Raw genomic sequence first — 26,667 nt, forward strand, 5'->3', positions numbered from 1 at the left:
TCTCTGGGGGATGTTCCCGACCCAGGAATCAAAACTGCGTCTCTTTCATCTCCTGCGTTGGCAGGTGGGCTCCTTACCACTGGTGCCAACTGGGAAGCCCGTCATGACCCACTGTCAAGGTCATGATGAAAACCAAAAACCAGAAGACAGGAGAAGCATTCAGCCTTACAGCCATGAAGAGAGAGGTGTGCCTGAAGGAAAATATTCAAATAAGTGACTCTTTCTGATTAATGGTTTTCCTGGAGACCTTCAAGCATAAGACAGCTCTTGGTAAAAATACTAAACTGTGTGGAGAGCAAGGCCCCAAATTCAGACTGTGTCTGATTATTATGTCCTCAAACTACTTAATACCATGCATTTGTGAATTTACCAGGTGTCAGGCACTGTTCTAAGCTCTTTATACATATTAACTCATCTGATCCTTAGAACAACTCTATGACCACTTAGATAGTGAAGAAGGAGGCACAGCGAGGCTTGGTCTCCACCCGAGCCTCCTCGGCCAGTGAGACACAGAAGTGCGATGTAAATTGGGCATCGGGGTCGGTAGCTTTGGCTCAGTCAGGTTCTGCTGCTTCCCACTAAGATGAGTGCTAACAGTGTCAGCCCGATGGAAAACCTCTTGAACAAATCAATTTCCAGCCTAGAAAGTGAAGTCGAAAAGGCTGGAAAGGAATTTTGCCCTGAAAGTCTCTCAGCTGGTACCATTTCCCTATCACAGTGAGGAGGATGAGGACTCTAATTTTATTGGGCTGTCCATCTCTTTAAGAAATCAGTACTGTTAATTCAGACACTCCCACCAGGAGAGAACCCATTTTCGTCCAACTGTTACAAGTGGGTGGACATCAACACCCACTGATGAGGAGATAAACACAGCGCAATTAAATGTACTTAATTTTCAGCTCAAAATGTGCTTGCTGTCCACACTCAAGTTCAGTGTTTTCCTATTAGACACAGTTAACCGACACAACGAGGAAGACAAAAATTAGTTTTTTCATGAAGTATGAAAACAGATGGAACGGCTGAAAACAAACAAGGAGACAGGAAGAGGTGGCTCTGAGACCTGGAGCATCCAGCCTCCTTTTGGCCCCATTCAGTGGGCAACAGAGGGCACCACCTGGCCAAGGTTTTCCAGGCTTCCAAGGACACAAGTCGGAGAGGAGACGCAACTGGGAGCATCTTTTTCATCAGCAGTTATGGATGGCCTGCTACGGTCCTCATTTGTCAAATATGTACAGATAGGAGGCTCATGGTCAGCGTTAATACAGGTGACAGACACTGTACTCCTTATTCCCTTAAGGGAGAAAAGTCACGCTCCTGTCTAAGATATACAATGCCTTCGCGATCCGGTGCCTTGAATCTTCACCAGCTACACCACTTTCTACAAGAAGCTCTTGAACATTGTCCTCTCGCCCTGCCATGGCTCAACTCTCCTACTGCGTATGCAAGCCTCTCACCCCAGCTGCTGGAGGGCACTGATTTCAAGTCTTGCAGCAATTTCTCTAACCACTAATATAAAACAATGACTCAATCCACTTCCACCAGCTTTTACTGAGGTCTATCACGTGCAAAACGCTACGCCAAGTACTATGGATGATCAAAGAGGCCCTGGGTGCAGGGAGCTTCTAATCTAGTGAGTCAATGAGTGGTTCAGACAGAGGATGCATGAGAAAGTACAGAGGTGGTGCTGAGGAAATCAGAAAGGAGAGAGATTGTTTTTGGTTGATAGAATTAAGAAAGGTTCACAGAGGAAATGGTATAAAACACTGGCCTAGAAAAACAGTTGGATTTCAGTAAGTGGTGAATATGCACCAGGGGGATTTTCACAGGCTTCACAGCTGCCCATCACTGGGAAGACAGGCGTGAGGCCACAAGTGCAGTCACATCCTTACCTTTTCTGAATGAGTCCAGGCTGAACATTTCTGGCCAGGAAGGAAAGCTGGAATCCTAAGAAGGAGGGCCAAAAAAAAGTGGTTAACATTTTCGGTTCAGGAACCATAGAGCAGATTTCAGTAACACAGAGAGCACAGTCCAGAAAACAAGAAAATGAAGCTCTTCACTAATGAGCCCCAACTGCTTCCAGTCTTAAGGATAGAAGGGCCACCTCCACTATTAAGTAATTACACGTCTTTGCTTCTAATTGAGAGCTTCCTTCTTTTCTCTGTCCTAAACTCCATGATCCCTCCTAAACAGAAGGGGATGATTTCATCATGAGAGACACGTCTTTCCACCTCATCACAATACTTGCAGTTATCCTGGGATGTGTGGGAAGAAAGGAAATCCTACATGACCCCTTTTCTCTGGAAATGGGACTGATGATGGCCTTATGGACAAACTGGTGTACTGGGCTTTCAGAAAACCCAGTCAAGCCCTGAGGAATGGGACTTGACTGACAGTATCAAAGAGTGCTTCAAAACAAAAAGCTTTTCAAGGCGGAATCTCTATGAAATAACAAACGTTAAGTTAAAGTTCAACTGCTGGCCAAAAACTTTGCTGCATTTTGCTCATTAGTACATTTAACTAGGAATATACCTAGAGACTTAAAAACACGCATGCGCACAAAAGTAACACCTCTGGCTTAACAGTTTTGTTGCAAAAAAACACTCCAGCTCCACACTTACAGACTTTTTTTTGGCCATGCCACATGGCATGCGGGATCTTAATTCCCTAACCAGGGATCAAAACTGTGCCCCCTACAGTGGGAGTATGGAGTCTTAACCACTGAACCACTGGGGAAGTCCCCACAGTTTTTAATACTGTACTACTCCTGTGTCAGTGCGGTAACTGTATGTGGCATTAGTTTAAAAACATCTAAGACAACATTTTAGCAAATCACGATGAGTTGCAAATCCAACGTGACTGGGAGTCTAACGGCGCCTACCCTCCTGCTCCTGCCTGCTAGTCCCTCTCATTCTCAAATCGTGGGGGGGTGCGGGTGGAGGGCTGACCTGGGGACGAATCTTTCAGGTCCATAGCAGGTCTGCCCTGATGGCCTCCTCTCCCCCAGGGATGCCGGAAATTTCAGCCGATAGGATATGGTAGCTCAGAGAGAAAACTTCAATACAATATCAACAATGATACAATTTACTTTAATCAGTTACATTCTATAGATTCTTTCTATCCAAATTAAAAGAAAATAGGTGGAATTTGAGATTCTGATTTTACAGAAAATCTGAATATTATACAATCTAAAACATCTAAGTGATTGTTATTGAAGAATCAATACTTTCTTGCTAAGACGTTTTCAGTTAATTTGCTTGTAAATAGACTTGGTTTTGCTTTCAAAAAGCCCCTGATCCTCTCCATGCCAACCAAGGCTCATATGACACTATCTTTTCCTATATAAGTCTTAAAGAATATATATGATGAGATTCAAGATAGGATCTTTTAGAGATACTTTACAGAAAATTTCATAGAAATCTAAAAGAAAATCGCCTTTCCTGTTAAACAGTATTATGTTAGAAACCTTTGTGTTAGAGTCTCTCTTAAATAAATAATCTAGAGAAAAGTAAAGTAATATTATGTCAAGATTTCTTGCATAATGAAACACCACCTAGCTCCAGATAGAGTTACTCTGAGATGATTCAAGGATAGAGAGAGAGTATAATTAAATGATACCCTTCCTCCAAGACAGTCACAAATGGATTTAACACATGCCTTTTGCTTCACAGTGAGGCTGAGCAGGAGACCCACCACTGCTCTGTATGCGTGGCTAAATCAACTTACCTTACAAGAGCAGTGACAGTCTCTGATTTTGTATCCTTTTGAACTGGAGCTGAATTCTCTCTTTGCTATTCCTCATCACGAGGCTGGGCCTCCTCCTGGGAAGTACAATGCTGGGTCACTAAAGTGATGGCCCCCACAGGGGAAGAAAGTTGCTCCGGACCATTGAAATTCATCTACTAACTCTAATACACAAGGACAAGTTTTGTTAGTGGCATGAAACACACATCGTACACTTTGGCCTCACTTCAGGACCAGCCATGACCCACTCTATACCCATCAAGTTGTGAGCTGTCCTATACCGGAACCTGTAAGATACCAAGAAATACAATGTCACGGTAAAGAAGGACGTACAGTTCTCAAAGCATTTCCCAGAGCAAAACTTGCTTCAGTGGTTAAGACTCCCCTATGACTATAATAGAAACCTATCTAAGGTAGATAAAGAAGCTCTTTCAGGTTGTGAAAACAAGACTGTTAAGTACCATTTCTATTAGTAAAAGTACCATTTACAAAGTACTTCCACAGACTTTATCTCCCTTAATCTGTTTCCCCTGAGAAGGAAATGGAGGCAGATTTTCCCAGAGAAGTTTACACAACCTGCTCAGGATGCCGTAACTGCCTCAGGGCAGAATGCAAATCGCAGTTAAGGTACTGAGCTCCTAAGTTTTCTATGCTTATACTATACTACTTACTTCCATGATGTCATGCTGTTGCCTACAAGGTCCATGGTTCATTCTTTGAAGACTGTTTTATACTGACATCTTCAAAGGTTGAAAGAGGCAAGAAGGTCCACCTGATAAACTTTGGACCACAATTCCACAAATTAAAAGACTTTGAGAGTAAGTATCTTTTCAAGGTAAGGGGGCAATCTACAAAGCAGAAAATGCAACAAAGGATGTATTTTATGCACCTAAAACAGCTACATAGATAAAGAGCACTATGGAAATCCGAAATACTGTATCAAGGGGGGAAAAAAAATCTCCCTCCTGGAAACTCCAAGACTTAAGTGTAAATTATAAGATGTAGTCAAGACCCACAATGACAGCGGAATTATCGCCTTCAAAGAAACTGCAAGGGAAACCAGCAATGTCTCATTTCGCTCTGACCAGTTCAGTTACAACCAAAAACAGGTTGAGAATCTGCAACTGACCATTTGCAGTCCACTCGCTACAGTGTATGACAAGCCCCTGTGGATGGGGATTGCAAAGTGGACAACCTCCGCCTTGCAAAATCATAATTAAGGTGACCAGAGTTGCTACACGAGGACTAGCCAGACAGCATGCTAACGCCATACTCCTGGCTCAGGGGTTCTGAGGACTCCTGGGACTCCAGATCACTGCAAACAAAGGACCCAACATGCATTAGGTCTTCCCCTGCGAAATGGGGCAAGTCGCCACCAGCAAACAAAGAACATCTCACCCCTTGGTCTCCCCCAGTGACAAGGTCGGTGCAAAAGAGGGCAAACCAGGGGGGCCCGAATGCACCAGGCCTCCTTTTGGACGAACGGTCCAGGCGGCACGGGGGCAGACAAAGGTCCCAGGGCACTCCGGGGGCTTCCTCCAGGCCCTGCCTCGGGGAAACAGAGCATCCCCTGAGGCGGAGGCGTCGTTGCGCCAATGGAGCGGCTTCTCCCGCGGCCCCCGCGGTGCCCCAGGCTACGAGGCCCGCCCCGGCGGACCGGTCTGGCCCCCGCCCCCGCCCCGGCTCCATGGCAACGGCAGGCCGAGGCCTGGCTGCTCAAGGCTCGGCCCGGCCGGCTTCCCGGGCAGGCCTAGGATGCCCGGCCTGCTCCTCGGGCCCGCCCGCTTCTCCGCCCCACTCTCAGCCAAGCCGGCGGTCGGACCCGGACCCCCTCCTCGCGCTGACCACCCCCGGCTGCGGGAAGCTCCTCGGGGGTGGGGGCACGAAAGGGGAGAATTAAAAGCCCAATTCACCTGTTGTTACAGATGTGAAACAAGCCTCGATGCACCGCGCATGAGCCGCGGGCCCCCCCAACCACGGCTGGACTACAACTCCCACCAGCGGTGGCGCGGCCCCTTCCGGGTCCCGTGGCGGAAGTCCCGCCGGCTGCTGGCGCTCGGCGCTCGGCGCCCGGCGCCCCGCGCCACCTCTCCACCGCCACCCCCACCTTCCGCGCTCGACTCTCGCGTCTTCGCGGCTCTTGAGCAAGGTCCCCCTAGCCTGGGGCTCGCAGTGGCCCCCAGGGCTCACGCCGCCGGGCGGCCAACCCGCGGCGAGACACCCCCCCACCCCCGAAGCCGGGTCCAATGGCGGCCGGGCGAGGCGGGACTTCCGTCAGGGTAGAGCGAAGGGGGCGGGCGCGCGGGGGGCTCTGGGGGCTCCGAGGGGGGAGTGTGAGCCGCTCGGCTCTCACAGAGGCTTCGCCTCCGGGCTGTGAGAGCGGGACGACCTTCGGGTCGTCTGCTCGCCCGCCCCGCGCCTCCCGCTGCCAGTGAGGTCACAGGGCTCGAATCAGGGCTGAGTCGGGAACGAAATCCATCCCGCTCCTGGCTCCTGGCTGGAGTCCTGGGCTCCCACCCGCCTTCCTCGCAGCCGCTTGTTGCCACGCCTCTTCTATAGTTTCTCCATCTCCTCCACCCCACCCGCCTCAGGTCCTGTTTCTTCAGGGAGATGATGAGAATTTCTGCCTCACGAGATTGTTACGAGGGTGAAATCTACGTGATGGCGCGTTGGAAACGGTACTCCGCTAGGGAAAGGACCAGGGGGCCCTTGCAGGGCGGAGTGCTGCTGGGCGGCTGTGAAGGTCACGCCCCCTCCCTCTCCGCCCTCATTGCTCAGAAGTGAGAGAGGGCCTTAAGTTCTGTGCAGCCGTCCTCGAAGCGAGGCTCCGCCTGTGTGAGTTCAGTGAATTCCAGCTTCAAAAGGCGAGATCTCAGTGGGGGCTAGCTCTGAAGCTGGGTCACCATTTTCAGCTGGAAGGACCTAAAATGTGCTTTTAAGATGTGGCCGTATCGCGTTATTTTTGTCCAAACAGTTAAATTCAACAAGTATTTTCTATTATTTACTTTCTCTCTGCGTTGGACAGAAGGGTGAGGGAGGTGAGCATGGAACATCATTCATTTAAATAATTGTTACCTGTTTTGAGCAGGGCGTGGTGCTGTGAGGTGTGAGGATGATCCGTGCATGAATATTGATAGAAAGCAGTTGATAAGCAGGTATAGAGGATACAAAGATCCTGCCCCCAAGAGGCTTAGGGCCTAGTAGAGAAGATGAAAGTAGGCGTCAGGCAAAAAGAAAGTTATAAATGCTGGGGAGGAAGTATAAAGTATTCCAGGATTAGAGAGAACCACGTGAGCAAAGCAGAACACAGAACAAATCCTTAGAATATTCAGTAATTTAATGTGCCCATAGGACTGGATATGTGAGTGATCTTTAGAGGAGATAGAGCAGAAAAAGTAGAGTTAGGAATGCTACACTAGGATTTTTTAAACTTTCTAAAATTTTGTATTGGAGTATGGCCAATTAATAGTGTGATAGTTTCAGGTGAACACCAAAAGGCCTCAGTCATACATATACATGTATCCATTCTCTTACACTAGGATTTTTACTTTATTTTTAATCTATTTTTTGGTAAGACATTTTTACAGTTCTAAGTAGGAGAGTAGAATAACTGTTCTATTTTAGGGGCATTATTATGGAAGTGTGAGGATAGAGCCAGCTGGAAAAATATTAGCTAGGATACTAAGTAGATGAGTGTAATGAGGGACTAAACTGTGCTCAGCAGTGAAAAAGACAAGACGAGAGGGTGATTGTAGAGCACCAGACTGGTCTCTGGCCGCAGGAGTGTGGAGGGATCACTTTGAGGTTGTACCCAGTGCCTGGAGGGATTATGTTAATATGATTAAGTTGGAGGTGATAGATTCAGCCTCATTCAGATTGTGCTTGAAGTGGTGTTGAGAATGTTAAATGACAAAGACACGGTGCCTGCTCCAGAGGAAATTCTAGTCTGGAAGAGAGGATGAGAAAAGCATGCAAATAAATCTTAAATCAAAAGCTAGAGGAAGCCCTGCAAGAGGTACAAGTGGAATGTTCTAAGCACTTTTCCTTATTGCACATTTTATGTTTCTAGTTTTTTCGCTGAAGGTTTTTTCCTGTTCTTGAGCCTTGGGACTATTAATGAATGGCTGTATCTGGTGAGGCTGATAAAATGACCCATTTTATATCAAGGTGAGTGCCAGTTAGTGTCTGTCTCCCCCCCCCCCCATATTTCACCTCTTATGTCCTAGTCACTGCCTAGTCTTTCGCCTTTATCACTGCCTTATTTTCCTTCTCACTGTCCAGTCTCTAGATTTCATTCTTTGCTAACTTCTCTCTCTAGAAACTTCTGCACTTCTTCTGACAGTTTCCTACTTAGCCTTTGCAGCCTTGCTTTGAGCTGTTTGTTGTCCCCTGTATAGTGGCCCTGTTGAGAATAGTGTTGCTGTGAACGTTGGTGTACAAGTATTGGAACACCTGTTTGTTTTCAGTTGTTTTGGGTGTATGAGAGAACAGAATTGCAACTTGTTTTTGTCTTTGTTTTCGGCCATGCCTCACAAGCTTAAGGGGATGCAGGGATCTCAGTTTCCCTGCTAGGGACTGAACCTGGGCCAGGGCCACGACTGTGAAAGCACCAAATCCTGACCACTAGCCCACCAGGGAATTCCCAACTTTGCTTATGTTTAAAAGACAATTAAAACCATGAAACGCTCTTACCATTCTTCCTTCAAGTATTGGTAAGATTTGTTTCCTCTTTCCATCTGGGTCTCTGCTTAGATGTTCTCAGAGACAGCTTTCCCAGGCCATCTTGTGTATTTAATGTGTATCTTTAGCATTTCCACCTAGAATACAGATCCTTGAGGTCAAGGACTTAATCCTTTGTTCACTACTATTTCCTAAACACATTGCACAGTGCCTGGTACGATTCAGAAATAGATACTGAATAAGTGTTGTTGAACAAGGGAGCGTTGTCACGTGGCAAACTGGTTCTAGTTTAGGGAAACAAGCATTCGTATTTGGGGGACGTTAAATAGTGCTTTTTTTTAAAAGGGTGGTTTGGCAGAATCAGATTTAAGATGTGTGTGCCTTTGACACATTTCAGTTCAAAGCGTGTATCTAAGCATAATCATGTATGTGTGATAAAATCATTGCTACCTTACACTTAATTTTAAAAATCCCCACATCTCTTATTAGGAAATTAAATAAAGTAGAATACATCTGCAATAGTCTGCTTGGACTGTCAGAACAAAATATCAACGACCAGGTGATTTAAACAACAGAAATTTGTTTTCTTGTAGTTCTGGAGTCTATAGGGCCAAGATAAGGTGCCGTTAGAGTTGGTTTTTGATGAGATCTCTATTCCCAGCCTGGAGACAGTGTCCTCAGGCTTCCCAGGTGGGGCAGTGGTAAAGAATCTCCTGCCAAAGTAGTAAACGTGGGGTTGATCCCTGGGCCAAGAAGATCCCCTGGAGGAGGAAATGGCAACTCACTCCAGTATTCTTGCCTGGGAAATTCCGTGGACAGAGGAGCCTGGTGGGCTACAGTCCGTGAGGCTGCAAAGAGTTGAACACAACTGAGCACCTATGCACACAGTGTCCTCACATGGCTTTTCTTCAGTTGCTTGGAGAGAGGTCTCTAGTGTGTCTTCCTCGTATAAAAACACCAGTCCTATCTTACTAGGACCCCAGCATTAGGGCCTCATTTAACCTCAGTTACCTCCCTGAGAGCCCCCAGTCTCTAAACAAAGTCACACTGGGGGTTAAGTGTTCAACTTATAAATTTCAACATATGGACATAATTCAGTCCATAATATCATTAATCAAGGAGGAAGCAGCAATTTAAAAGAATGAATTATATCTAGTGTACAGACATGGAAAATACCCAGGAAATATTGAGTAAAACAAAAAGCAAGTTCTCTACCCAGTATGTTAATGATTCCAAAGTGCATTTTTTATTTTTTATTAATTTTTATTGGAGAATAGTTGATTTATAACATTGTTTCAGTGAATCAATATACATTGAATCACTATAAATATACACATATCTACTCTTTTTTAGATTCTTTTCGCATAGAGGTCATTATAGAGTAGACTTCCCTGTGCTACACAGTAGGTTCTTTTTGTATAATAATATTATTTATGTATTTCTATAATTATATATATTTATATATATATATAATATAAATATTATATATATTTATATATCTGACAGGACTTAGCGGTAATTTCAAACATACAAAAGTAAAGAGATAGTGACTGTTAGGTTAGGCAATCTGCCATGGACCCTCGGCACCCCTGCAAGTTCTTGTTGGGTATATCAAGAGTGCAAAGCCCTGACTGCTCTTTACCTTGACTGTTTCCCAGGATTGTGTTTTCAGCAAGCTACCTCTACCTTGAGGCAAGAAGTATTGTCTCCCCCATGACAAAGGGCAGACTTAGTTTCCACTTGCTGTAAAAACCCAATCTACCATCCTCAGTATTCCTCTCTGGCAATGGAATCCATTATGTGAGCAGACTACAGTGGTCAACTCTTTGTACTGCACCCAGGGAACTTGGGGCAGAGGTGAGTTTGGGACCTGTTGGAATCCAGCAAGACTCTCTGGCAACTGCTTTTGCTGTGATTAATATCCTTTGTGTCTGACTAAGGAGGCTTGTGTCTTCTGCCAGCTTTGATGAAACTGGTAACAGGGTTGCTACCAGTTTAGCTTCTAAGTAGGTTAAAATTCCAGACCTGTACCTGCCCAGATCCTGACAGTACAGTGAACACCCATGGTCCCCATCTTTCCCACCTAGTTTTAACAGTTATCAACTCAAGGCCAAAACTGTTTCATCTTTAAATCCAAATCATGAAGAAGGAAGTGGCAACCCACTCCATTATTCTTGCCTGGAAAAGTCCATGGACAGAGGAGCCTGGCGGGCTGCAGTCCATGGGTTTACATGACTGAGCATGTGTGCACAAGGGTGGAGGGAGATGGGTTGGTAGCAATAAACTGATAGAACGGAAAAAAAAAAAAAATCCAAATCAGCCAGTGTCCACCACCCCAGATTCTTTTAATCAAGATTATACCATTTCATCTGTAACAATTCCAGGGTGCATCTTTAGAAGACTAATTTTATTCAGCGTAATAACAAAACCAGTATCATACTTTAGAAAGCTAGTAAATCCTTAATATCATTTTTATCATTCTTAACTGTAGATTCTTTTGGGTAAATTTTAATCTTATCCCTCTCCTTTGTACCAATATTTTAAGTTTGGTACCACTGCAGCATCAAGACATGATTATAGTTTGTTTATAGATTTATTGATTTTCCATGGGTTAATTTTTTGAGCCTCAAAGTGCAGAAATAGGGGAATTTAGGTAATGAAGTATCACATGTTTTGGTATGCAGTAAACACAAAATCAGTTACTTCAAACAGAAGCTCTAGTTAATGTCATTGGCAAAATTGTACAAGTCAGCTATCCCCAACCTTATAAAATATTTATTGATAAAACTGGAAAGAGAATGTACAGCTACCAGGCTGCTTTTTAGCCATCACTGTTAACCATGGTACTGCCTAAGGACCAACGTTTTTTAAAAAAGTGAATGGAACTGACTTCTCGTCAAGATAGTACACACTTTGATGCTACTCCCTCTGCTCCAAACACGTGGTAAAATTAACCAGAAAAGGTTAAAATAACATATCCATATTCAAAAACAAGATAAACAATTTTGTTGACCACGAACACACTGAGGTAATCTTGCCTGGCTATGGATTCAGAAATAGAGGCAGTGTGGAGTTTGTAACTTAGAAAGTAATCAGTTGGAGGAATGTGGCTGTGTGGGGCCTAGATTGCAGCTTGCAATTAGGAATTTAGGTAGGGCTCCTTAAACCTAGTATTGGAAAAAATTTCATCCCATCTGTGCATGAAGACATAGTTTATGAAGTTGAATACTTAGGAAGCAGACACAACACTGAATCCAGACCTAAGTCCAGCTACCCTCTCACTTGGTGACTGGATCTCCTGGCTCCAAAATTTCATGGTGCAAACAGAGTCTGAAATTACTAATGTTAAGACTTGTTTCTATTTGGGGTTCCTGGAGGACTGGATAGAGGTTATCACAAAACCCTCAGGGAAGGAAAGATATTGTGAAATGGGAAACTTTTTCCATTCGTGAAGAGCTTAGAGGTTAAGCTTCCAAAGCATGCAAGAAAACCTAGCCAAAAGAAAAATAACCTACAAAATCAGCATCAAGAAATGAATTCATTGTAATTGAAATGAAAATAATGGAGTGAACTGAAAACTTTTAAGTATGTTTGGAATACTCAGAGACATAAAGGAAAGATACTTTTACTGAAAGAAGAAATTATGAAATAAAAGTGATCAGAAATGAAATGGTAAATGTTTAAAGAGCCAGTTAGAAATCCTAGAAATTAAAAATAGAGTTACTGAGTAAGCACATCATGAGCGAATACACCAACACTTAGGTTAATAATTACCACCCCTGATTCAGAAGAAGTAAGGTCTTACTCAGGAGGAAGATAAGACAGTGAATAATTTAGGATTTTGTTAGAAATTTTTATTTAGAGTATAAAGGAAATATAAATATAACTACTAAAGAAATAGAAATATAGTTCTCCAAGACAGTCAAAGAAAAATAAAACTATGAATTGAACAGAAGGCAGAATATAAGTAAAGAAAAAGCATGGTAAACAGAAAAATAAACATATACACCAAAACATAGCAATAATCACAATGACTGTTAAAAGATTCAAACTTTCCTGCTTTTTTGGTGTCAGTACTGGCCTTTGGGTCTTTTGAGCGGGACATGCAGTTCTTATATTGAACACTAGAGGGCAGCAGGGGTCACTATTCCTTTCCCCACCATACTCGTGCTCTATCGCCTAGTCATGTCCGACTCTTTGTGACCCTATGGACTGTATAGCCTGCCAGGTTCCTCTGTCCATGGTATTTTTTAGGCAAGAATACTGGAGTGGGTTGCCATTTCCTGTTCCAAGGGATCTTCCCGACCCAGGGATCGAACCCGCATCTCCCTGCGTTGGCAGGTGGATTCTTTACCAGTGAGCCACCCGGGAAGCTCTATTCCTTTCCCCAGAGGACTCACTGTAGTACTTTTGTCAAATTCTCACAAAGCAGGAATGTGTTTGTTTTTAGAGCTTATCTTTCATCTAAGACTCATTACCAGATTTTCTAAAAGTTATGGCGCTTAGAATTTCAGCTTACTCAATATAGTTGCCAAGGATATATTTAACTGCCTGGTAGATCTAGGAAGCCAGAGTTTTACAGATGGTACTTCTTCATTGATGGGAATTGGTTAGATATTCTGTGAATATGGCTGCGTAGCTACAGAATGAGATTCAAGCAGAGTATGTGTAGCTAGAGAGCCTTAGTAGGATCTTAGGACAAATAGATTTTTTTTTTCTTTTTGTTTTTTTTTTAATTCCATGGACAGAGGAGCCTGGTGGGCTACAGTCCATGGGGTCGCAAAGTCAGACACCACTGAAGCGACTTAGCATGCAGGCATATGTACTTTCCACGTGCTTGCATGTGTGCTAAGTGACTTCAGTGGTGTCTGACTCTCTGCGACCCCATGGACTGTAGCCCACCAGGCTCCTCTGTCCGTGGAATTCTCCAGGCAAGAATACTTGAACAAGACCCAATTTCCCCCACAGTCAGTCTCTCTCATCAGGAAGCTTCCATAAGCCTTTTATCCTTATCAGAGGGCAGACAGAATGAAAACCACAATCACAGAGAACTAATCAAACTGAGCACATGGACCACAGTCTTGTCTAACTCAATGAAACCATGAGCCATGGGTGTAGGGCCACCCAAGATGGAGAGGTCATAATGGAGAGTTCTGACAAAACATGGTCCACTGGAGAAGGCAATGGCAAACCACTTCAGTATTCTTGCCTTGAGAACCTCATCAACAGTATGAAAAGAATACTGGGGTGGGTTGCCATTTCCTCCTGGGGGATCTTCTCAACCCAGGGATCAAACCCACGTCTCATGTCTCCTGCATTGGCAGGTGTGTTCTTTACCACTAGCACCACCTGGGAAACCCATACTTACCACATATTGGGATCCTTATTTAATCCTCACAACAAATCTATAAATAAGAAATTCATTCATTCAACAATTTTTTGAGTGCCTACTATGTATCAAGTTCTGAGTGTTGGGGATATATGTGAACAAAAGGAATCAAGTTCATTCATGAACAAAAAAGAAAGTCCCTGTTCTCAGGGAGTTTACATTCTGGGAATTGTTATCCCAATTTTATAAAGGAAGGAACTGGGATATAAGGAATTTAAGGCAGTGACTCAGGGTCATACATTTAAGTAGCAGAGCTTATCTGACTGACCCCTTAAACCTCATGCCTCGCTGCCTCCCAGGAAGCCAAGAATTGAAAGATGGAGTCTTTAGGGTCAAGAACTGGAGGTGGTGAGGATCCTCTACAGGGTTTCAGGTGGAGAAATGGCAGAAACAATATGGTGTGATTCCCTTCAGGCCATCTTCCCTCATTCTACTTATAAACAGAAGCCAGGCACTTCAGTCTCCCCACACCCCACCTCGACACTCCCTGGGCAGGGTCATGCCTGGTTTTAATGAATTAAATTCCACACATCCTCAGGATCCCAGCCTCATGCAACCCCTGGAAACCCAATAAACTGGCCCTTTGTCCAACCAAATCTTGTAAACTTGGGTTCCCTCCTAACTCAAATGCTAGAAGTTGAAAGTGGGTGGTAGAGAAAATGATAGTGGTACTGGGTAAGATTACTAGCTATAAACAGTCCTCAACTTTCACCTTAAACTTTTCGGAGTGGTAGTCCAGTGGTCTAGGTTCCAACCTGCAATCCTGGCGAACCAATGCCTCTTACCAGGCTGCTGGTGCCGTCTTTGAACCTAGAAATCAAGGGGACTGAAGTGGGGAGATGGTGCTGGGGAAAATGAAACGAAAGAAGAAGGGCGTGAAAAGAAGGGGGAAATAAGAAAAAGGCAAAACAGAGGAATGGGGGAAGTGAAAGAGGGGGGAGAAAAAGATCGAGCAGACGGGGCTACCCGGAGGGATCTGCTGAAAGTGAGATCGGAGAGTTGGGGGAGTCGGGACCCCGCGCGGGAGGCGGATGCAGGCGAGCGGGAGGTCGAGGGCAACCCCAGCTGTCAGCTCAGGACAAATAGATTTATACAAGACATTATCTTACTGTTGCTGAAGACTATTATGAATCTTTCTGGCTAACAGTTAACCTTGAAAAATCATATGGTTTTTTCACTCTCTGGGTGGTCTCCCAGATAGGATTCTTTTTCTCACCCTTGGCTTTATTTGCTCAAAAGTTTACATTTGCTAAGGATAAGCAGAGGACCAACAGGGATGCTTAGAAGGGAGCACCCTTCTGCTCTGGCCAATTGTCCAATTTTGCCATTTTCATCTTTACTATATTAATTCTAGTGGTAGTGGCTATTAGTCACTTTCTGCAAGTAATACTTAGTTACTCAGACTGAGTTTGAAACCAGTAATTATGTTTAGCTTGTGTTTAAGTAGGCAGTGGCTCATTTTAACTTCATTTAGCTGATGTTGTCACATGAGAACAGAGTAATTTCCTTGTGCTACTAAGACCTTAGTGTATTATTGTGGCCCATGATAGATGTCTAATAACTTCATGGAATCAGTATGGATTGGCTACTGGAGTTGTTTCTTTCCAGAGCGACTAACAAAGGGAAAGAACCTTTGAAGTTGAGCTGTGCAATTCACCTTTGTCCAATGGCTTTTCCAGAACTGAACTATGCTATTTGTTCAAGTTTTACAAGACTTAGTGAATACTCAGAATTTCTACCTTGGGTATGAGTTCTGTGTATGCAGAAAAACAAAAGGAAATTGAATTTTAAAAGTAAAACTTGTGCTGAAATCCTATGGCAGTTTAAAGTATTATTATAACTGGTAGAAGAATTTCTGGCGCAGTAAGTCAGGAGGATGACAGAGCATCTCTAGGACTGGGAAGCAGTAACAATTAGGGAAGGTGTGGAAAGAACATTCTGGTTGCCTCCAGGTCATGAGCTGAGTGGTGGTCTTACAAGGGGTTTACTTTGGTATAATCTGGTGAACCCTACGCTTATGATTTATGTGCATTTTTGTAAGTACATCACACTCCAGTGAAAAAATTTTAAATTGTTGTTTACTGAATTCCATTTTAACCCAAACTACATTCTAAAGGTCTTCAGTGAAGGAATCTTTTCCAAGTCCCTGGGCTTTACCCTGCCTTGTCAACACTTTAGTTCCTTTGGGTTCCAGGAGGCCTCCTGAGCAGTGACTCCTCCCCAGTTTCTTCCAACTAAGACTCACTGGGTGTCTAGAAGTGATGTTACCACTATCTTTCTGAATATAGTCTAGTGTATGTTTTATGTTTCAATGTCACTGTCCTCTGTGTCTTTATTAGAGAATGAGACCAGTAGTGACCTTGAAGTCATAACTCTGGTCAGCACCTTAACAAATTATTAAACCTGGTTTTAACTTTATAAAGATATTATCCTTATTGTTATATCAAAAACTTGTCATAAGGCTTGGACTATAGTGCGAAGTATATCTAAGTATATTTTTTAAATTTTTGAAATAATTTCACTAACAGAAAAATTTAAAGAATAGTGCAAAGAAGTCCTGTATGTCCTTTACGAATTTCCCTTCTTGTTTGTATTTTCTTTTTATTTTTCATGCTTATTTCTGGATATTTCTTTTGATTTTCCACTTTACCCAGCTGTATCTAGTTTGCTATTAAAACTACCCATTGGGGGTCTTCCTGGCAGTTAAGACTCCGTGCTCCCAATGTAGGGGGGGCACAGGTTTGAAGCCTGGTTGGCATGCAGCCAAAAAAACCCAAAAAAGTAAAAGTACACATCAACTTATAATTACAATTATTGTGTTTTTTGACTTTAGTATTCCTACTTGCTTCTTTTCAAATCTGTTAGGCTCTTTTTCGCTTCCCTCGTGGCTCAGATGGTTTAAAAAAAAAATCCTGGATTGAGAAGATCCCCTGGGGAAGGGAATGGCAACCCACTCCATTATTTTTGCCTGGAGAATCCCAAGGAATGAGGAGCCTGGCAGGCTACAGCCCATGGGATCCCAGAGCCGGACATGACTCAGCGACTGACACACACATGCTCTTTTTTTGTTTGATGGTATTAATATCTAGTTCTTTCCTGAAATTTAGAATCTCCTCTTTCCTCTCTTTAAGTTAGATTACTTAATTTTAGTCTGTGTTTGACCATCACATTATCGACAGCCCCCGAAGGACTAAAAAAGTGCCTCTGGTTCTTGACACCTCATGCCAGGCTGCTCTCTTCTTGGAGAGACTTTCCTCCCTTGACTCAGGCTCCAATCAAACATGCCAAGCAGCTCTCCCACGTGAAAACCCTTCTCGCTCCACCTAGGCTATGCTCTCTGCGTTCTGAGCACCCTCCTTGGCACGTGTGGGACCTCACATCCTGTGCTGGGTTGCCCCCCTGCCCACGGACGCCCTCGTAACTCTTCTTGGACTGTAACCCCCAGAAGGCACACAGGCCCTCAATCATTTCCCGCCAGACTCAACCCACTCTGGGCTGCCATAGCCCCCTTCCCCACGCGAACAGTTGCTCACCTGGTGTGTTAGTCAAGTGTTAGTCGCTCAGTCATGTCTGACTCTTTGCGACCCCATGGACTGTAGCCCGCCAGGCTCCTCTGTCCATTCTGGAGTGGGTTGCCGTTTCCTATTCCAGGGGATCTTCCCAACCCAGGGATCAAACCTGCGTCTCCCACATTGCAGGCAGATTCTTTACCCTCTGAGCCACCAGGGAAGCCCAAAGCTTTTGGAATAAAATTTTCAGGATAGGAAGGGAATGGGAAGGAGAGAAACCTTTAGTTTTTAAAAAAATCTAATCTGAAATTTTTGCATTTAAGTGAAGCCTTTTATTTCTAGTAAGTTTAATGCAATTGCTAATAAATTTTGGGCTGGCCCTGTCATTTAGTTTTCTGTTTTTCATTTGTCCCTATACTCAATTCCAGTATTTTATTGCTTATTATTTTCTAATTCTCACTGTGGATGACATGCAAGTCTCTGCTGGTTCACTAGAAACTAAACATGTATCTTTAATTTGTCAAATATTAATGGTAATCAATATGTTTACATTCCTTCTTAGACCTCTACCATTTCTCCACTTGCAACTTGCCTACCTTTTTTGTTAAGTATTTAAATTCTATCTTTTAAAACCACACAAGACACTCTTCTTTTTAAGAGAGTTATCCAGTAAATATTGAGAGTTACCCACTATTTACAACTTCTTTGCTCTTCATTCCGTTTTTGCAAATCAGGAATCATTTTTCTTCTGTCTGATGTATATCCTTTAGGATTTCTGCAGTTTTACTACAGTGAGCATAAATGAGAATTTCTTTGTATTTACCATGCTTGGGATTTGTTAGGCTTCTTGAATCTATGAATATCTGTTGTCATTTTTACATACTTTCAGTCATTATTTAGCAATTGCCTCTACTCTCTCTCATCCTCTGAGCCTCAACTTACATGTATATTTGAACACTGTATCTTCTTTCTTACCCTGTCTTTCCCTTGCCTCATACCTCCCATTTTTTTCATCTTTCTAAACTTCAAGACTTATTTCTTCTGACTTAGCTCCCTAGTTCATTGATTCGTTGGTTGTGTCCAGTCTAGTCTTCAACATGTCCAGTGAGCTTTTACTTTCATTTATTATATTTTCTCATTGGCTCTTTTTCAAACCTGTCACTTCTCATAGTTTTCCGATTTCCAGATGAAACTTTCAAACTTACATTTTACTTCTTAAAAATAAGCATAGTGAATCTTAAACTAATAAAGTTTATATGTTAATTGTATCTCAATAAAGCTTAGGGGGAAAAAGAGAAAAAAGTTAGTTTTATGGATTTATATGTAATAAACTTAATATTTGAAGTCACTGTCGATCTGTTCTTTTTTTCCAAATTTTTAATTGTGATAAAATACACATAAAATTTGCCATGTTAACAATTTTTGTAATTTTTAATTTTTTTAACAAGGTTGATTTTGCATCAATGCATTCTTTTTTTAAAAAAAGATTTATCTAATTTCTTTTTTTTTGACTGTGGTGGGTGTTCACTGTTGCACGCAGGCTTTCTCTAGTTGCAGCAAACAGGGGCTACTCTCCAGTTGTGGTGCTTGGGCTTCTCATTGTGGTGGCTTCTCTTGTTGCAAAGCATGGGCTCTAGGCTCATGGGCGTCAGTAGTTGCAGTGCATGGATTCAATAGTTGTGGCACATACGCTTAGTTGCTCCCTGGCCCATGGAATCTTCCGGACCAAGGATTGAACCCATGTCCCCTGCATTGCAAGGCAGATTCTGAATCACTGGACCATCAGGGAAATCCTTAATTTTTATTTTTTAAATTGAGATATAATTGACATATTAATTTCAGGTGTACATGATTCAGTATTTGTATGCATTGCAAAATGATCACAACAATTAATATTCATCATTTACACAATTATAAAATTTTTTTCTTGTTATAAGAACTTTTTAAGAAAATATTTATTTATTATTTATTTTGGCTGCACCAGGTCTTAGTTGCAGCACATAGGATCTTCAGTCTTTGTTGCAGCATGTAAACTCTTAGTTGCAGTATGCAAGATCTTTAGTTGCAGCATGTGGGATCTAGTTCCCTGATCAGAGATTGAACCCCGGCCCCCTACATAGGGAACACAAAGTCTTAGCCACTGGACCACCAAGAAAGTCCCTTGATTTGAGAACTTTTAAAGTCTACTATCACCGACTCAATGGACATGAGTTTGAGTAAACTTTGGGAGTTGGCAATGGACAGGGAAGCCTGGTGTGCTGCAGTCCATGGGGTTGCAAAGAGTTGGACACGACTGAGCAACTGGACTGAAGATCTACTATCTTAGCAACTTTCAAATATGTAATACAGTATTATTAATAGCCACAATGCTGTACATTACATCCCCATAACTTATTTATTTTAAAACTTGAAGTGTGTGCCTTTTGACCGTCTTCATCTATTTCTCCAATCCCCCACCCTCCACCTCTTGCAACTACCTGTCTCTCCTCTGTCTTTAAGCTTGTATTTATTTTTGTTTTTTAGACTCCACACATAAGGGACCATCACGTGGTATCTTTCTCTGTCAGACTTATTTCCCTTAGGCATCTTAACCATTTTTAAGTGTACAGTTCGGTGATATTAATTACATTCATTATGTTATACAGCCATTACCCCATCTGTCTCCATATACCTTTTCATCTTGTAAAATTGAAACTCTGTACTCATTAAACTGTGGAAAATTCTTAAAGAGATGGGAATACCAGACCATCTGACCTGTCTCTTGAGAAACCTGTATGCAGGTCAGGAAGCAGCAGTTAGAACTGGACGTGGACCAACAGACTGGTTCCAAATAGGAAAAGGAGTACGTCAAGGCTGTATATTGTCACCCTGCTTATTTAACTTATATGCAGAGTACATCATGAGAAACGCTGGGCTGGAAGAAGCACAAGCTGGAATCAAGATTGCTGGGAGAAATATCAATAACCTCAGATATGCAGACGACACCACCCTTATGGCAGACAGTGAAGAGGAACTAAAAAGCCTCTTGAGGAAAGTGAAGGAAGAGGGTGAAAAAGTTGGCTTAAAGCTTAACATTCAGAAAACTAAGATCATGGCATCTAGTCCCATCACTTCATGGGAAATAGATGGGGAAACAGTGCAAACAGTGTCAGACTTTATTTTTTGGGGTTCCAAAATCACTATAGACGGTGATTGCAATCATGAAATTAAAAGACGCTTACTCCTTGGAAGGAAAGTTATGACCAACCTGGATAGCATATTTAAAAAGCAGAGACATTACTTTGCCAACAATGGTCCATCTGGTCAAGGCTATGGTTTTTCCAGTAGTCATGTATGGATGTGAGAGTTGGACTGTGAAGAAAGCTGAGCGCCGATAAATTGATGCTTTTGAACTGTGGTGTTGGAGAAGACTCTTGAGAGTCCCTTGGACTGCAAGGAGATCCAACCAGTCCATCCTAAAGGAGATCAGTCCTTGGTGTACATTGGAAGGACTGATGTTGAAGCTGAAACTCCAATATTTTAGCCACCTCATGCAAAGTGTTGACTCATTGGAAAAGACCCTAATGCTGGGAGGGATTGGGGGCAGAAGGAGAAGGGGATGACAGAGGATGAGATGGTTGGATGGCATCACTGACTTGATGGACATGGGTTTGGGTAGACTCCAGGAGTTGGTGATGGACAGGGAGGCCTGGTGTGCTGCGATTCATGGGGTCGCAAAGAGTCAGACACGACTGAGCAACTGAACTGAACTCATTAAACAGTAACTCCCCATTTTCCCTCTCCCTAATCCCCAGCAATGACCATTCTCCTGTCTGTCTTTATGATTTTGACTACTCTAAGTACCTCATATAAGTAGAATCATACATATCTTTTTGTGACTGTTGTGTTTCATTTAGTGTGATATCCTCAAAGTTCATCCCTGTTGCAGCATATATCAGAATCATTTTCCTTTTAAAACTCAACAATATTCCATTGTATGTATCACATTTTTTTTTTTGGCTACTGTGAATCATGCTATTGTGTATGTGGTTGTACAAATATTTCTTTAAGACCTTGCTTTCAATTCTTGTGGGTGTATACATGGAAGTAGTATTGTTGGATCGTATGGTAATTCTGTTCTTAATTTTTTGAGGAATCATCATACTGTTTTCCTGGAGAAGGAAATGGCAACCCACTCCAGTGTTCTTGCCTGGAGAATCCCAGGGACAGGGAAGCCTGGTGGGCTGCAGTCTATGGGGTTGCACAGAGTTGGACACAACTGAAGTGACTTAGGAGCAGCAGCAGCAGCATACTGTTTTCCATAGTGAGTGTAATGCTTTACATTCTCACCAACAGTACATAAGGGTTCCAGTTTCTCCTCATCCTTGTCAATACTTATTATTTTTAATAGTGGCCATCTTAATGGATATGAGGCAGTACATCGTTGTATGTTTGATTTTCATTTCTCTAATGTTTAAAGATGTTGAAAATCTTTTCATGTGCTTATTATCCATTTGTATATTTTCCTTGGAGAACTATCTGATCATTTCCTTTGTCAATTTTTGAATTTGTTGTTGAGTTTTAGGAGTCCACTATATATCCTGGATAAAAATCCTTTATCATGCATGCGTGCTAAGTCGCGTCAGTTTTGTTTGTTTCTTTGTGACCCTATGGACTGTAGCCCACCAGGCTCCTCTGTCTATGGGATTTTCCCACTCTACGGGTCACCTTTTTACTCTGTTGATATTCTTTTGATGCAGAATTTTAAAATTTTTCATTAAGTCCAATTTGTCTACTTTTTCTTTTGTTGCTTGTGCCTCTGATGTCACATTCAAGAAATCATTGCCTTTGGTGTCGTAAGAAATCATTGTCAAACCCAGTCATGAAGTTTTTACCCTGTGTTTTCTCCTAATAATAGTTTTATTTCTGATACTGAGGCTTTTGATCCATTGTGAATTAATTTTTATATATAGTGTGAGGTAAGGGTCCAACTTCATTCTTTTGCATATAGTTAATCTGGTTTAACCAGTCCCAATTATTGAAAAGATTGCCCTTTCCCCATTGAAAGGTCTCGGCACGCTTATCAAAAGATCACTTGACCGTACATGCAAAGTTTGTTCCTGGGCTTTCTATTCTTTCCATTGATCTATATGTCTGTCTTAGTGCCAGTACTATAATGCTTTGATTAGTTTTGAATTCAGGAAGTTGATTTCTCCAACTTTGCTCGTTTTTTTCAACATTTTTTGGTTTTCTTTTTCTTTTTCATTTTACATTCTATTGATAAAATTGTGGTTTTTGTATTCCTTCAAAAAACATCCCTGGGATTTTAATAGAGCTTGTATTGAATCTATAGATTTCTTTGGGTAGTGCTGATATTTTAAAATTATTAGGTCTTCCATCTATGAACAAGGAATATGTTTCCATTTGTGTTTTAATTTCTCTCAGCAATATTTTATAGTTTTCATTGTATAATTATTTTACCTGCTTGGTTAATTCCTAAGTGTTTTATTGTTTTTGGTTCCATTGGAAATGAAATTGTTGTAATTTCCTTTTTAGATAGCTCGTTATTCATATACAGAAATGCCACTGATTTTTTGTGTGTTGATTTTGCATCCTGCTACCTTGATGAAATCATGTATTAGTCATACAAGATTTTTAAAAATAGAATCTTTAGGGTTTTCTATGTATACAATCATATCACCTGCAAACAGAGATATCTTATTTCTCTCTTAAATTTGGATGCTTTTTCTTTTCCTTGACTAATTGTTCTGACTAGAACTTCCAGTACTATGTTGAATACAAGTGGTAAAAGCAGGCATCTCTACCTTTCTCTTGATCTTAGAGGAAAACGTTCATGCACCATTGAGTATGATATTCACTGTAGGCTTCTCTTACATGGTTTTTATTATATTTAATACTGAGATAGTTTCCTTCTATTCCTAGTTTGTTGAGTGTGTGCATTTTTTTAATATGAAAATGTGTTAAATTATGTCAAATGATTTTTCTGCATCTATAGAGATAATCAGAGAAGGCAATGGCACCCCACTCCAGTACTCTTGCCTGGAAAATCCCATGGACAGAGGAGCCTGGTAGGCTGCAGTCCATGGGGTTGTGAAGAGTTGGACACAACTGAGCAACTTCACTTTCACTTTTCACTTTCATGCATTGAAGGAAATGGCAACCCACTCCAGTGTTCTTGCCTGGAGAATCCCAGGGACAGGGGAGCCTGGTGGGCTGCAGTCTATGGGGTCACACAGAGTCGGACACGACTGCAGCGACTTAGCGGCAGCAGCAGCATAGAGATGACCATGTGTTTTTTCCCCTTTATTTTCTTAATGTGGTGTATTACATTGATTGATTTCTGTATGCTGAACCACCTTGCATTCCAGGAATAAATCTCCCTTAGTGTTTAATCCTTGTAATATACTGCTGAATTTCATTTGCCAGTATTTAGTTTAGGATTTTTTCATCAGTGTTCATAAGTGATATTTATTGTAGTAACCTTATCTGTTTTGGGGATCAAGTTAATGCTGGACTCATAGAATGAGTCTAGAGGTGTTCCTTCCCTTCAGTTTTTTGGGGAACGTTTGAGAAGGGTTAATATTGGTTGTTCTTTAAATGTTTAGTAGAGTTCACCATTGAACCATCAAAATGTCTAGGCTTTTCTTTTTTCTTTTTTTTTTTTTAGGCTTTTCTTTGTTGGGAGTTTTTGGGTTTTTGTTTTTTTTTTTTAATCTCTCTTTTCTTAGTTTCTTTTTGTTGGAAGGTTTTTGAAATAATTGTTTCAGTGTTGACCAGACTGCTTTTAAAAACCATCTAATAAAATGTTACATAACCTATTCCTCAGAGCTTTTATATTATTTCTCAACTTAAATATTAACACATTTATTTGAATTGAAAAATAAAGTAAAATTTTCTCTGACAAAAACAATTTTTTTCCCAACTGAGTTGACAATAAGACTGACTTTGTTAATTAGGTAATATGACAGACATTTCCCATAAACTACATGAGCTAAATTTGTGGCTCTAAGGTCTAGATGAACATATACCTAATCTTTAGTATACCTAATATACCAATATACCTAATCCTCTAGTAAAATAAAAGCTCGATGAAGCAAGCAATACTGTAATATTCTCAAGCAGATCTGAGTAAGTTGACTTAACGGAGATGCTTCTAAGCTAAAGGTAATATGTATATTAGTCTTTGTCAGGAGTCTTTAACAAAATACAGCGCAGACTCAATCTGGCTTGCCACTGTGCTTAAAAAAATTTCTTTTTTTCGTGGTAAATATATAATAAAATTTACCATTTTATCCACTTTTGGGTACACAATTCAGTGACATTAAGTACAACCACAGTGTTATACAACCATCACTACCATCCATCTCCTAAAGTTTTTCATCAACCCAAACAAAAACTCTTGTCCACCACCTGTTTTTGTGAATAAATTTTGTTAGAATATAGCCATGCTCACTCATTTATGTATTGCCTATAGCGGCTTTTGTGGTACAGTGGTAGGGCTCAGTAGTTGTCACAGAGAACATATGGCCCGCAAACCTAAAATATTTGTTATCTGACCCTTTATAGAAAATATTTGCTAAACCTGAAAGGTGGCCACCCCCTCACCCATCGCACCTGACGTTCGTTTGTGGGGAACCTGGTGCTAAACCATTCATAGACGACCTGCTTCTGGGTTGGGGTTTCATAAGTAGCAGAGCAGCTCCCTCACTGCAGTCTATTGAAAGTCAGCCCTCAATACAAGGGTTTGAAAAGCAAAGAAAATGGAAAAAAATTTTTTTAATTTTTTAAAATTAAAAAAAAAAGAAAATAGTTGCTAAACTGTACTCTTTGATACATCTCATAGAAGGCTTTTTGGTATCCTTCCCAGAAACTGAGAAGGCTAATGAGTCTAACAACAGGCAAACCATTATGTAATTTCCACTTCTTTTCAAAATTCTTTTTTCTTCAAAACTGAAGAAACCTAATCAACTCTTCACTTATTGAGCAATAAAAGTACTTTTTGATAGATCACTGTGTGAATTTAGTGTGTAGCTTGGAGAGCTAGGTGAAAGATCCAGTTCACCACTGAACACTTTAGCATGCATATTTTGAACAAGAGTTCAGTATTTCTTTAGTGTTCTTTTTTTCTGAGGGGAAATTTATAGTAAAATGCACAAATTTTACTCTTCCACAACTGGTGTGCATACATCTGTGTAATGCAAATCTATTTCAAATCAACTTATTATCACCCCCAGGAAATTCCCTCCTGTCCCTCCTTCCCCTGTACTTCCCCAGAGGGAACCCTACTTTGAAGTTTAGCCTCTTCTGGCTGGATGGCATCACTGACTCGATGGGCATGAGTTTGAGTAGACTCCCGGAGCTGGTGATGGACAGGGAGGCCTGGCATGCTGCTATTCATGGGGTCGCAGAGAGTCGGACACGACTGAGCGACTGAACTGAGCTGAACTGAACTGATAACTTCATATATATTGAATCATCCTGTATATATCCTTTCAGGTAAGATTTATTTAACTCTGTATAATACCTGGAGATTCATCCATAATGTTGCATGTACTAAGTTTATTCCATTTAGTTATTAGTTAATTTGTCAAATTGGATCTTGCTGTTTTTCATTATCGAGTTGGAAGGTTTTTTCCCTATTCTCTGAATATGTCTCATCAAAAAGTTTATAATTTGCAAGTGTTTTTTCGCATTCAGTTGGTTTTTTTCATTTTCCTGTCAGTATATTTTGAAGCACCGATTGTAATTTGGATGAAGTCCAATTTATTTTTTCTTTTGTTGTCCATGCATTTTTCTCCAGGCTTTCTTTCTCTATTCTATCATTCACACTACTGTAGTAGCTACTTTCTAATCTATAAATCTGATCATGTCGTTCTGTGTCTTCAAGCTGGTATTCCAGTGCTTACAAGCTATTCAAAATTCACTGCCACCCCAAGTAACATATTTGCTTCCAGTCCATGGGCTTAAGGAGTTTCACCAAGCATGCTTTCACACTTTAAAGCCTTTGTTCCAGTTTTTTTCCTCACGTGTTTGTGATCTCCCTTCCTCCCTGATCATATTCTCTTTTTTTCTTTAAAGGCTGGTCTGAAAAACTCACAAGGAGCTTGTCACTTTCTGTTCTGGGGTCAGAGAGCATTATGTTCAAAACTCCATAATGGCCAATCACACTTCATTAATAATTTAAAACTCTTCTGCCTCCCTATAGATCATTCATTCATTCATCAAATATTTATTGAACATCTGTTGGGTAACAGGCCTTCTCAGCACTGAGGGTACACCTGTGAGCAAGACTAGGCTCTGATGTAATTTATGTGGAAAGTAAGAAAATAAGAAAAATACCAAGTCATG

The 26,667-nt window shown here is 41.5% G+C and overlaps 1 protein-coding gene and 1 long non-coding RNA gene across 7 annotated transcripts in view; one reads left to right on the plus strand and one right to left on the minus strand.

The window, feature by feature from the left end:
- DHX30 (DExH-box helicase 30) overlaps nucleotides 1-5,806 on the minus strand; it is a 28,541-nt gene extending 22,735 nt beyond the window's left edge. For 2 of the 5 annotated variants that reach the window (XM_043885667.1, XM_043885662.1), the window contains exons 1-4: nucleotides 5,655-5,806; nucleotides 3,724-3,818; nucleotides 2,946-3,052; nucleotides 1,890-1,944 (exon numbers count right to left, since the gene is read on the minus strand). In XM_043885667.1, coding sequence (XP_043741602.1) covers nucleotides 1,890-1,917 — 28 coding nt within the window. In that variant the 5' untranslated portion in view covers nucleotides 1,918-1,944; nucleotides 2,946-3,052; nucleotides 3,724-3,818; nucleotides 5,655-5,806. Of the gene's footprint in view, nucleotides 1-1,889; nucleotides 1,945-2,945; nucleotides 3,053-3,723; nucleotides 3,906-5,654 lie in introns of all 5 variants that reach the window. The other 3 variants (XM_043885663.1, XM_043885665.1, XM_043885666.1) reach the window with 3 other exon arrangements.
- Nucleotides 5,807-5,850: 44 nt separating this feature from the next.
- LOC122682667 lies at nucleotides 5,851-25,748 on the plus strand. 2 transcript variants are annotated; one of them, XR_006337475.1, is made up of 3 exons: nucleotides 5,851-6,779; nucleotides 7,811-7,908; nucleotides 25,594-25,748. It is a non-coding gene; the product is annotated as an uncharacterized LOC122682667 (long non-coding RNA). The 2 variants fall into 2 exon arrangements; XR_006337474.1 differs by lacking the exon at nucleotides 25,594-25,748 and adding an exon at nucleotides 23,315-23,365.
- Nucleotides 25,749-26,667: the final 919 nt, after the last annotated feature.

This window comes from Cervus elaphus, chromosome 24 (genome assembly GCF_910594005.1).
Source record: "Cervus elaphus chromosome 24, mCerEla1.1, whole genome shotgun sequence".
Classification (NCBI taxonomy): Eukaryota; Metazoa; Chordata; class Mammalia; order Artiodactyla; family Cervidae; genus Cervus; species Cervus elaphus.